At 35.3% G+C, this 13438-nt stretch overlaps 1 protein-coding gene across 8 annotated transcripts in view; it reads left to right on the top strand.

The window, feature by feature from the left end:
• The window catches only part of ABHD18 (abhydrolase domain containing 18), a gene marked incomplete at its 5' end in the record, with an annotated part of 44999 nt that extends 34809 nt beyond the window's left edge, over positions 1-10190 (top strand). For all 8 annotated transcript variants that reach the window (XM_079770488.1, XM_079770494.1, XM_079770489.1 and 5 more), the window contains 4 exons: positions 528-629; positions 2736-3114; positions 3542-3704; positions 8030-10190. In XM_079770488.1, coding sequence (XP_079626614.1) covers positions 528-629; positions 2736-3114; positions 3542-3704; positions 8030-8081 — 696 coding nt within the window. In that variant the 3' untranslated portion in view covers positions 8082-10190. The remainder of the gene's footprint in view (positions 1-527; positions 630-2735; positions 3115-3541; positions 3705-8029) is intronic.
• Positions 10191-13438: the final 3248 nt, after the last annotated feature.

Here is a 13438-nt window from a genome sequence, read left to right as displayed (position 1 = left end):
TCATGACTAAGACTCATTAGAGCAAAAGGGTACAATACAGAATCAGCAAAGGGAAAAGATACAGGGGACAAAGTCCAAAGGACACCAGGCACAAGCTTTCAGTGGAGAGACACATTCTGTGTTGGATTCCTCCAGCGGTATGACAAATTTGCAAAGTTGTGTCCATTAGTGCAATTCACTTGAGCACAGAAGTCCAGGGTTTTTCTCAGGGCCCAGTCATTTAGGTGCCCTCTGCCTGGCATGTACCAAAATTCCAGAAGGAAAGCAGGTGTTCAGCAGGAACTGCATTGTTTGTACAAGCAGTTTAGGCACAGAGACCCACTTTATTATTAGGAAGTTTTACATCAGGGTAAAGAACTGTTTATTAGTCAAGTTCTCAAACTCTAGTCGAGGGCCAACCTTATAAGCAGGTCTTTCTAAAGACAGGAAATCTCAAACCTGCTATGATAACTCTTCTGCACAGTAATAATACAATTTTTGGACAAAATAATTTATGGTGTGACTTGATCTTTAGTTTGTTATTTCAGGGTGTGCTGAGTAAATCAATCAATTGGAGGGAGTTGGAAAAGCAGTATTATGCACAGACAGTTTATGAGGAAGAAATTATTCACATGCTTGAATATTGTGGAGTAAGTATTTGTAATTTCTGTATTATGTTAGGGGGAGGGTTGATTGTGTTTATGATTCAAAATTTTTAAAAGAATTGCAAATTTGGGCCCTGGTCAGATAGCTTAGTTGGTTAGAGCATCTCCTCATATGCCATGGTTTCAGGTTTGATCACCAGTCAGAATCAACCAATGGGGGGAAAAAAAAGAATCAACTAATGAAATGCATGAATAAGCGGAACAACAAATCCATGTTACTCTCTCTCTGCCTCTCTCTCTCTCTCTCTCTCTCTCTCTCTATCTATCTATCTCTCTGTCTCTCTCTCCCTTCCTCTCTCTAAAGTCAATTTTTATTTTTTAAAGTCAATTTTTTAAAAAGAATTGCAAAATTTTTAAAGCAATACTATATTTTTTAAAATTCTTTAAAAGAATACAGATAAGTAAAATAACAGATACAGAAAATCATTCAAAGAAAATATGGTTTAATACATTTATTAAATAGGAACACATTTGTAATAGGTCAAGAATAGACCTTGACCACCCAGCTCAGAATTTGATCACCCAACCGTGGAACCACCTCCGTGTATCCTAATCAAAGGCCCTTCTCCCCTACTATTATTATCCTGATTTTTATAGTAACTACTTCCTTCTTTCTTTAAAATAATTGTATTATCCAAGTGTACATCTCTAGATACTATAGCTCTTTTGTTTTTTATTTTTTAATTTATTTTAATTTATTTTTTTGGTGATAAAGAGTGAGTGATGGAGAGCTAGATGAAGAGAGACAAGGAGGAAAGGGATAGATACTACAGTTTTTTATTTTATATTTCTTATAAGTATCTTAATCTATATGTTCCCTTCCATCCCTTTCTTTTCCCTTAAAATTTTTCTTGCCTATTCAGTGTGGCTCAGTGGTTGAGGGTCTACCTACGGACTAAGAGGTCACGGGTTTGATTCCTGGTCAGGGCACATGCCTAGGTTGCAGGCTCAATCCCCAGTGTGGGGCATGCAGGAGGCAGCCAATCAATAATTCTCTCTCATCATAGATGTTTCTATCTCTTTCCCTTTCCCTTCCTCTCTGAAATCAATAAAAATAGACTTTTAAAAATAAAATAAAAAAACTAAGTGTTCAGACTAGATAGTTTCTGAATGAAAATAGTTAAGGGTAAGTTTAAGAGCAATTTCTATTGTATTTTCTGTGACCATATATGCATACCCTTTGCTCATTTTTTTTATTTTATTGTGATTTTGGGCTGTCTCTTCACTCTAGCTCTTATTAAATCAATACGCTCTTTGTTATATAGGTTACAAATATATTTTCTCAGGCTGTTATTTTTATCTTTTGACTTTGCTTTTAGTATTTGACAAAGTTTATTTTTATTTAAATGATGTTGTATTTACAGCTCTTTTTAAAAAATATATATTTTATTGATTTTTTACAGAGAGGAAGGGAGAGAGATAGAGAGAAACATCGATGAGAGAGAAACATCGATCAGCTGCCTCCTGCACACCTCCTACTGGGGATGTGCCCGCCAACAAGGTACATACCCTTGACTAGAATCGAACCTGGGACCCTTCAATCCGCAGGCAGGTGCTCTATCCACTGAGCCAAACCGTTTAGGGCTATTTACAGCTCTTTAATTAAGCTGAGTTCATACTTTAAAATTTTTCATAGGCAATATTTATTCCTTGATCATTTTTAATTCTTATTAGTTCATCCGGAGAAAGAGATTTGGAGTGGCTATTGTATTACTGCCAGGATACATTCATTAGACTTTTGGAAGTTTAGTAGATCTGGATTTCCATTATTTGGCAATAAAAGAATGAGGCAGACTAAATTACACTTTTTAATTACTATTCAGTAGGAAACATTACTTTAGATTCCTCATAAAAATGTAATCATACAATATCTGTCCTTTTGTGCCTGTTTTATTCATTTAAGCATAATGTCTTCAAAGTTCACCCATGTTTTAGCATTTGTCACAAGTTCATTAATGATCCATTGTATGTGTACAACATTTTGTTTTTCCCTTTATTCATTGATGGGCATTTGTGTTTGGTTTGAACAAAGTTGTTAAATAAAATCCTATTTTTTATTAAACGATGTTTTCTTTTCTTTTATATATTCAGACAGATTCTTTCAAAATGGGACAAGAGTTTGTGAAATGCTTCCCTAGCAGTGCAGACAAGATCACTAACCTTAATCTGGTTTCTAGAACTTTAAATTTAGATATGACGGACCAGGTTGTGTCCTCGAAACATGATGAGTGCCATAAATCTAGTAAAACATCTTTTAGTGCCACATCAGAAGGACTCTTGTTGAAAGATACTTCTAAGATGGAGTGCTTCAATCAAACACTTTCAACCAACAAAAGTAGTTATACAAGTTGTAATCCTCAGTCATACCACCTACTCAGTAAAGAACAAAGAAGAAAGAATCTTCAGAAAGAATCTTTACTGTTTATGAAAGGAGTCATGGATGAATGTACTCATGTAGCAAATTTCTCAGGTATTAATTTTTATATGAAATTGATAATATTTGATGATGCTTAAATTTGTGAAATATTTTTTAAGGATGCTTTATAAGTTAATTTTGTATTTTCAAGAGTATATTTATTGTTGACCCCAGAATGTGCTTAGCAAGATAAGCTGGTTATTTAAATGTATCATATTTTATCCATGAAAATCTAAGACCATCTTATGGTTCATTAAAAACATTGGCTTTTGTACCTTAGTTAGAATGTTCACCTCACTGTATTAGAAATGAATATTACATTATGGTATAGAATAGGTGATTTTTAACTTATTCAAGGGAGTTCGTTTGACAAATGTTTCACTGACTGCATTGTATGATGCATTTTATTTTCTAATGCAATTTAATAGGATGTATTAAAATCTTAGAGATTTTGTTGCATTTTTTCAAATCTTGTACCTAGTTCCAGTAGACCCAAGCCTCATTATAGTGGTTCAAGCCAAAGAAGATGCATATATTCCACGAACTGGAGTTCGAAGTTTACAAGAAATTTGGCCTGGTTGTGAAATCCGATATCTAGAAGGGGGTCATATTAGTGCTTATCTTTTCAAACAAGGAATCTTCAGGTAAGATGGTTGGTGTAAACAGGTGTCTGTAGTTTTTTTTTACATAAAATAATGGGTATTTTTATTGCATCCATCCTCTTGTTTCTTCCTTGCTTTCCTCAATTCTCACACTGTGATACTCTTTCCTTTCTTGTCCTCTTATTTTCTTTTTCTTCTAGAGAACTAGAAAGTAGCATATGATAGGCATGCTTTATTATCTGACTTTACCCTCTTTAGATGTCAAAGGCCAGGTATTTTAGAGAATATGGAGAGACACCAGGGTTTGTAAATCTTGTCTAGGTTTTTCACTCCACACTGGTGTCCTTCTCTAAGAATGGCCTGAGCATCTGTGGAATAATCTAGCAATGGTTTTTAGTAGCAAGTGAAAATTGAACCTTAAAATGAGAAGACAAGTATTGGTTTTAATATTAGTAACGTGTGTTTTTTTTTAATATATTTTATTTATTTATTTATTTATTTTTACAGAGAAGAAGGGAGAAGGATAGAGAGTTAGAAACATCGATGAGAGAGAAACATCGATCAGCTGCCTCCTGCACACCCCCCACTGGGGATGTGCCCACAACCAAGGTACATGCCCTTGAACAGAATCGAACCGGGGACGCTTCAGTCCGCAGGCCGACGCTCTATCCACTGAGCCAAACCGGTTAGGGCAATATTAGTAACCTTTTTGTTTTTAAATGCTTTTGTTGATTTGTTTCCTTTTTAATATATTTTTGTTGATTTCAGAGAGGAAGGGAGAGAGAGATAGAAACATCCATGATGAGAGAGAATCATTGATCGGCTGCCTCCTGCATGCCCCCTACTGCAACCTGGGCATGTGCCCTTGACTGGAATCGGACCCAGGACCCTTCAGTCCACAGGCGGACAATGCTCTATCCACTGAGCCAAACCAGCTAGGGTGATTTTTTTTTTTTTTTTTTGTAGATAGAGGAAGGGCGAGGGATAGAGAGAAACATCAATGAGAAATACCATCAATTGGCTACCTCATGCACACCCCCTACTGGGGATTGAGCCCACAACCCAGGCATGTGCTCTGACCCAGAATTGAACCAGTGACCTCTTGGTTCATGAGTTGACACTCAACCACTGAGCCACACCGGCCAGGCAGTGTTAATAATTTTATGACTCCAGTATTTGTTAGAACTTATAAAAACTTGTATGCTATAACTCATTTTTTTGGGATCCTGCATTATTTCAACATTCATTCAAATTTGATGGTAAAAAGTATCATTGGAATTTATCATTAATGGTTAAATAAATTAGTTCACATAAAATGCTTAGGTCAGTGCTCTGTGGGTGATAAGTGTTCCAAATTTCCAGCTGGATAGCTATATAATAGAAAAATTGAGAGTGGTATATGTTTGATTTTATTTTTTTCTATCACTATTTATCCCCTCTATGCCCTCTTACACCTCCATCCATCCTCCATGCAATCACCACACTGTTGTCTGTGTCCATGAGGTCTTTTTTTTTTTTCCCTTTTTACTCAGTCCTTCCACCATCCACACCCTCGATGTCCCCTCCCCCAGAGCTGTCTGTCTGCTCTCTATGAGTCTGTCTCTATTTTGCTTGGTAGTTCAGTTTATTCATTAAATTCTACATATGCATGAAATCATATGGTACTTTCTCTGTTTTTGATATTTTAAATTATTTTTAATCTAAGAAATACTTCTTTGTATAGTTACTTAATTAGTTCAACTTGTAGATGTCACCTTTTTTAGGTACAGACTAATTCTTTAAGTCTGTAATATACTGAAGCATATAATAAACCTTTCTTTTTATTGTATGATTTCTTAAAAAATATTTATATTCAGCATTTGGCATATGAGTTCCTGTTAGTTGGTAAGTGAGTACACTACCTATTCAATGTGACTTTCTGGCAGAGCAAAAGTAAAACAAAAAACAAACAAACAAAAATTGTGAGTACCTAGGGTTGCTCAGGTTGCTCAAGTGGAGTCTAAAGTTCTGTTATATTTGTGAATCAGAGAGCCTGCATGATTGCATTAGTAAATCGGTGTTAAATTTATGTTTGTCTTTTATGTATCTAAGTGGGAGTATGGCTGAGAGGTGTTAGGAAGAAGAATCATAGTCAGCTGTGAAAACTCAAAAGTGCTCATTTAAAAGCTTCATTTGAGGAAGAGATGTTAGCTGTTACCGTGTGCCAAGTACTAGAGCAGTTGCTTCATGTTATTAACCCCTTTACACAGAAATTCGGGGAGGGGAGTGAATAAATTGCTTAGGTTGAGTCACTAGCTATTTTTTCTCTCTAAACCCGTGGTCGGCAAACTGCGGCTCGCAAGCCACATGCGGCTCTTTGGCCCCTTGAGTGTGGCTCTTCCACAAAATACCACGGCCTGGGTGAGTCTATTTTGAAGAAGTGGCGTTAGAAGAAGTTTAAATTTAAAAAATTTGGCTCTCAAAAGAAATTTCAATCGTTGTACTGTTGATATTTGGCTCTGTTGACTAATGAGTTTGCCGACCACTGCCCTAAACCACTCTCACCCTCCCACTCCAACCCCCAGTCATTTCAAAACCTAACAAAGTTTGGATGTCACTGGAGTAGAATCTTAAAAAATTCATTCTTTTCAGTCACCAGATATAATACAAGTCACTCCTTTATGTGCTTTTATATTTTATGTTGATATTTAGAATTGATTAATAATACAAGTGAATAAGAGACTCTTCAAATTATTAAATAGGCATATGCATACCTTTCTTCCTCATATCATGTACCCAAGCCCAGATTGCAACCTTAGGCATCAGGAAGTAAAAGAAATTCATTCTAGTGGAGCAAGTACCCACAACTAACTCTTGGGAGGAAATTGTCCAGTGGACAAACATGTCAGGGCCTTTTCTCTCACCTACAGTCAACAAAATCTCTTAATATGCTTACACCAACGTGCACATGTTCATCATTAGCTTGTTTCCCTTATCATTCTTGGTTACATTTTACAAAGGACAAATATCTGAGACAAATACAAGTGATAAAAAGCTGTGTCTTCCCAACATATTGGAAGTCATAATCTATTAGTAGGCTCCCCATTTCAAAGATAATCTTACTATCTTTTTTAAGGGTGTGGAGAAATGCTTTGTCCAAGTAGGTTACAGAATTAATACATTCTCGTAGTTATTATTTAAACTGGGTGTAAATATAAATGTATGGATTTTAACAAAACAAGCCTCACCCGAACCTATTTGGCTCAGTGATAGAACATTGGCCTGAAGAGTCTGGGGTTCAATTCGGTCAAGGGCACATACCTCAGTTGCAGGCTCCCTCCCCAGCCCAGGTCAGGGTGCATGTGGGAGGCAACCAATCAATGTATCTATTTCACATGGATGTTTCTCTCTGTGTGTCCCTTTCCCTTCTACTCTTTCTCTAAAAATCAGTGGAAAAGTATCCTTGGATGAGGATTGATAAAAAACCCACAGGCTCGTCGGAAATATATGATAACATTACAGTAGATACTTTAGAGTGATGGGATTATTTTTCTCCTTTTTGTTTTTGGATTTTCTGAGCATTCTACTCTAAAAATGTTGGCCAGTGTGGTTTCATGGTTGAGCATCAACCCATGAAACAAGAGGTCACTGGTTCAATTCCTAGTCAGGACACATGCCTGGGTAGTGGGGGCTCAATCCCCAGTAGAGGGCATGCAGAAAGCAGCCCTTCAATGTTTATCTCTCATTGATATTTCTATCTCTCTACCCTTCACCCTCTCTCTAAAATCAAGAAGACATTTTTTAAATTCTAAGATAAATAAAAATATAGGCTCTCACAATGTGAAAAAAATAAATAACGTTGAAAATAGTGTCTTTTAATGGGCAATGAATTTGACTCTTCCTTTCCAATTAAAGTACCTAGTAAAATTAATGTGGCTTTTGATTTTAAGTTCAGTTGCTAGGATCATGTTTTAATAAACAAAAGGTATTTATATCATAATCTATGAAATAGATTTAATACTATATTTTGAAAGTTATGTAGCCAGTTGATATTCAACAAGTGACAAAAAGAAACCAGTTTCCTTTTATCATTTTATGTGTTATATGTATACATATATATTATGTGAATCCTAAGGCACACAAAAAGTTGCTTCACAGGAAAAAATGGTGCTGAACACATCATCAGTTGGAAATACATTTGAAGTTTTCCAGTAGTGGTGAAGTTAATGGATCCTAACACCCACCTTTCAGGTACTTGCCTCTTTGACAGCTCTTTAGAGAGGAGGTCAGGTTGCAAGCCAAAGGTGATTTTGGAAATAACTTAAAGTAAAAGCAATATATATTTCCCTTTTTGCTAATTACTTGTATTTTTTCATTTTTTATTTTAGACAAGCCATCTATGATGCATTTGAACGCTTTCTGCACAAATATGCTAACTGATTGGATCACTGTATATAACCAGTGTGGCCATCATGTTTCTCACAAAAGGAGTTTCATCCTTTGACAATGTGAAATCAGTAAGACAGCACTATATATCTCATTGCTATCTATTTAGTCTGGAATTCAGTGTTACAGGTCAGTCAACTATAGTCTTTGAATGCATTTGAATAACTTTAAACCAATATTTGGATGAAATAATGTTGAAGTATTTTGTTATTGTTTGTGGGACTCCCATATATTCAATATTTCTACTTATGAAAACTTTACATTTTTAATTATGAATAGTTTATTAATTAAAATAATACATAATTAAAATAAATGTATTCACAGAAACTGTATTGGTTTATACAGAGCTGCTGAGTCAAAGTTTGTAATACATCAGCTTTTATTGTATACCTTTATATGATATTTCTACTACTGACTTGCTTTGAGAAACATGTTTATTTCTTTTGTGGATCCATAGCGCATTTATAATCTTATTTTCCTCTTTAATTTTCTGCCATGGAAATACTTATGATGTATGAAATCCCTGTTAACTTTGAATTCTAAAAAAATCCTGATTCTTTTGTATGTAAGTGCTTTTAATAATTAAAATGAATGTAGGAATGCAGACATAATGCAAAAGACTTGGCTAAACTTTATAAATACCTAATATTGGGTTAGGGGAAAAAAAGCCAAATGTATTTCTGCTACTTAAAAACTTTCAATTCATGAACAATGGAAATAACTATTGCATTAATTGAGACATTGTGTCTTAACATTTTCTTATATGTATATCTACTCTGGGATTGCAAATCATGATATATCTAACTTCACTTTTTAAGCCAAGAATGTAATCATTTTGACGTTTTAATTTTAAAAATTAATGTCCATAATGAAATCAACCCATCCTAAATAAACTTTACAGAAAAGATATAACTAATAACTTTTTTTAATTGAAAAATTACATGGCTAGATTTGGTGCTTTCTTTTTATTACAAACCTCTTAAGCTGAGAGCTAAAATACTCTCAAAAGTAGAAAATATTTTTGGGTATTGTGTCAAGGCTTAGAATAAATGTATTTGAGTTTTATTTATTTGAAATTTGTATTATCTATAGATTGTATTTAAATATGTATTCCTAGTCTAGTAAGAATATTTGAATTATAATGTGCCTTTGTAGCCTTTTTAAAGGAGATTTTGTCACTCTAATGCCTCCATCATTTTAATTTTAAAAAACTTTTAAAATTACTAAAGTCATTGATGGCATAATAGTAAATATGTCTTACTCAGCAATAATGTACTATGTTGTGTGACTTTCTATTGGTAAAAGAATAAAATTTTAATATTTCATTTAAATTAACCCTTGGGCATAACTAATTTTTCCCAAATAAATGTGAAGAGAGGTATTTTAAAGATTTCATCTTCTAACCAGATGTTTTAAGAATATATCTCTGGGGGAGCACTGGAGATCTTGTTTCCCAGTATGTCATCCATTGGCTCAAATAAACAAATTCTCAAAAAAAGAAGAAAAAAATGAATATACCCTAGCAGTTACCTAAACTGATTAATTATTCAAAGTCAAAATACTTTTTCTTACAGTTTTTATCTATTCCCCCAAAATATATATATGCATATATAAGTGCACACACATACACAAAGCAGTGCTGTCTGCCATTTTGAGCATTGCTACATAAACTGCTAGAAATTCATGTAGGCCAAGTTGCAAACTGGTAGTTAATACCAACCAGCTTAGCCCAAAGTTGCTTTATCCAGTATGCATAATATTTCAAAATTTGAAATGTGTTCTGATTGGCATGCATTCCAGTTTGCCACAATCTACCGGACTCCCTCATGTTAGACCATGTCACTACTTTGTGTTTCCTACTTAGCTCTGAAGACATCTGAGTTTGAGACTCCTGATTTAGATGTGTGGTTAGAAAATTTTTCTGAATTTCATGATTTCCTAATGATGAAATTACTATTAAATAATTTTATGCATTTTAAATTATTTCTTATGAAGGTAATTTTTTAATGTGGTGCTTTCTCTTGTAAAAAATATTGAATTGTTAACATTGTAACAAATTTTAAAAATTATTTCCAAATATTTTATACTTCACAATAAAAGCTTATTTAAAAAGTGATTTATCTTCAAGAGTATAATTTTAAATATAGAAAACATAAATATGTCACATGTCTTTAATGTATCCAAACTTGAAGTATGTATTCCTTAGTTATATTATGACCCAAATAAAGTAAGGCCTAAATAAGCTAGGGAGGGGCCCTGCCCAGATAGCTCAGTTGGTTAGAACATTGTCCTCCTATGCCAGGGTTGCAGGTTCAATCCCCGATCAGGGCACATTGCATAAATAAGTGGAACAACAAATTGTCTCTTTCACTTTCTCACTCTTTAAAATCAATAAATGGCCCAAGCCAATTTGGCTCAGTGGGTAGAGTGTTGGCCTGCGGACTGAAGGGTCCCAGGTTTAATTCCAGTCAAAGGCACATGCCCGGGTTGTGGACTCAATCCCCAGTAGGGGGTGTGCAGGAGGTAGACAATCAGTGAGTCTCATCGTTGATGTTTCTATCTCTCGCTCTCTCTGAAATCAATAAAAATATATTAATAAATAAGTAAACTACACTTTCAAAAAATAAATAGGTACATCTACACAATGGAATACTACACTGCTATAAAAAAAAAGAACTCTTACCATTTGAAACAGCTTGGATGGACCTGAAGAGCATTATGCTAAGTATCACATGATCTCACTCATTTGTGGAATATAATGAACAACATAAGCTGATAAACAAAAATAGATTCAGAGACATAGAAGTATCAAACAGATGGACAGACCTCAGAGGGGGGTGAGGGGGGTGATGAGGGGATAAGAGATCAACCAAAGGACTTGTATGCATGCATATACTAGGTGTACCTGTTAATCAGGTTTTTCTCAATAGATGGAGTTACACGTATGTTGATATATATGCGATTTGATATGTATGCTATTTTGTTGTATTGACAAGCTTCAAAACTTCATGTCAAATTTGCTGAAGGTATTAACATCATAGATATTTTTACACTTAAAAATGTCGAATTTCGTGCCCAAAAAAGAGTATTTGTGGGAAATTATAATTCATTATTTTGAAGAAAAGTGCCGCTGAATACTTTGGGAAGCTCATGGTGAACATGCTCCATCTCAAGATACTGTGAACGCTGGTTTAAATGCTTTCAAAGTGATGATTTCTATGTAAAGACAAAGAACGTCTAGGTCAACCGATAAAGTTTGAAGACAAACAATTACAAGCATTATTGGATGAAGATGCGTGTCAAACTCAAAAACAACTTGCAGAAAGATTAAACATTGCTCAGCAAACAATTTCCAATCATTTACAAGCAATGGGAAAGATTTTAAAGGAAGGAAAATGGGTGCCACATCAACTGAACGAAAGACAAAAGGAAAACCAAAATGTCATCAGTAAAATGTTGCTTCAAAGGCACAAAAGAAAGTCTTTTTATTTTTTGCATCGAATTGTGTCTGGCGATGAAAAGTGGATTTATTTTGAGAATCCCAAATGCACAAAAACATGAGTTGATCCAGGTCAACCATCAACATCTACTGCAAGGCCAAATCTCTTCGGAAAGAAGACAATGCTCTGCGTTTGGTGGGATCAGGAAGGTATGGTGTATTATGAACTTCTAAAACCAGGTGAAACCGTTAATACTGATCACTACTGACGACAAAAAATCAATTTGAACCACGCTTTGATCGTGAAACGACCAGAATGTGCCAGAAGACCTTGCAAAGTAATTTTGCTTCATGAAGCACCATCACACACTTCAAAACCAGTTAAAGATGCGTTAAAAGATCTTGCCTGGGAAGTATTAACCCACCCGCTGTATTCACCAGACCTTGTTCCTTCAGATTACCACTTGTTCTGATCTATGGCACACTCACTTTCTAAGCAGCACTTCAAAACGTACTAAGTGGAAAATTGGGTCTCTGAATGGTTTGCCTCAAAACACGAAAAGTTCTATGTGGATGGTATCCACAAATTACCTGAAAGATGGGGAAATGTGTAGCTAGTGATGGACATTACTTTGAATAAAGCACTTCTGATGTTTCTCTTGAAATTATCCTGTTTTCTTTGATTACAAAACCCGCATTATTAACCGGTACACCTAGTAAGCATAACCAATGGACATAGACAGTAGAGGGGTGAGAGCAGCTGGGGGCAGGAGCAGGTAGGGAGTGTTAAATTGGGTGGGGGGGGGGGGGGGAAGGAGACAAATGTCCTTAAATTCTTTCAACAATAAAGAAATTAAATAAAAAATTAGCCTTAACTGGTTTGGCTCAATGGATAGAGCGTCGGCCTGCGGACTGAAGGGTCCCAGGTTCGATTCCGGTCAAGGGCATGTACCTTGGTTGTGAGCACATCCCCAGTAAGGGTTATGCAGGAGGCAGCTGATTGATGTTTCTCTCTCATCGATGTTTCTAACTCACTATCCCTCTCCCTTCCTCTCTGTAAAAAATCAAAAAAATATATTTTTTTTAAAAAAAAATAAAAATAAAAAATTAGCCCTGTTCTGTTTGGCTTAGTGGATAGAGCATCTGCCTGCCTGTGGACCGAGGGGTCTTGGTTCGATTCTGGTTGGGGGCACATGCCTGGGTTGCGAGCTCGGTCCAGCATGCAGGAGTCAGCCAGTCAGTGGTTCCTTCTCATCATTGATGTTTCTGCCTCTCTTCCTCCTCTCTGAAATCAATAAAAATATATTTTTAAAAAATAATTTAAATAAATAAAAATAAGCTAGGGAAGCTCTAACAGAATCATATTCACTATCTACAAGAGCCAAAATTTCCCTCTAAATATTTGATCCCAGGGAAACCAGCATTCTGACAAACCATGGCTGTCTGAATGTTGTATAGCTCAGTATTGGATAATATTACATTTAAACTAGTAAATGTACTGCAAACAATTAAAATCTAGAAATTAGAAAACTAAACTTCTAATTAGAAAACTATAGACGGGGAATGGGGGACCTGGGTAGAGGTTGCTATAGAAGCTGGGTTTGGATATAAAAGGAAAGATCATGGCAGGTGAGACATAGGGAAAAGTATGTTTTGCAGGAATAGATAACCTAATTCTAGGAATAGTCGTATAGACAGAATCCTAGGAAACAAATGATTGTATGAAGAATTTTGAGACAGTTTTAATTATAACATGTTGGACCAAAAGAACCCGAAATAATTTTCTCAGGACCTAAAGAGCTAATGTGCAGATTTACCAGATTTTGTTAGTCAAAGAAAATGTACTAGTAAACAACTGTAAAAGTCGAATCTGTGACTACCTAAAGCAGTGATCAGCAAACCGCGGCTCGCG

This window comes from Cnephaeus nilssonii (assembly GCF_951640355.1).
Source record: "Cnephaeus nilssonii genome assembly, chromosome: 5".
Lineage (NCBI taxonomy): Eukaryota > Metazoa > Chordata > Mammalia > Chiroptera > Vespertilionidae > Cnephaeus > Cnephaeus nilssonii.
Note: the sequence above shows the minus strand (reverse complement) of the source record. Positions and strands in the feature narration are given on the sequence as shown.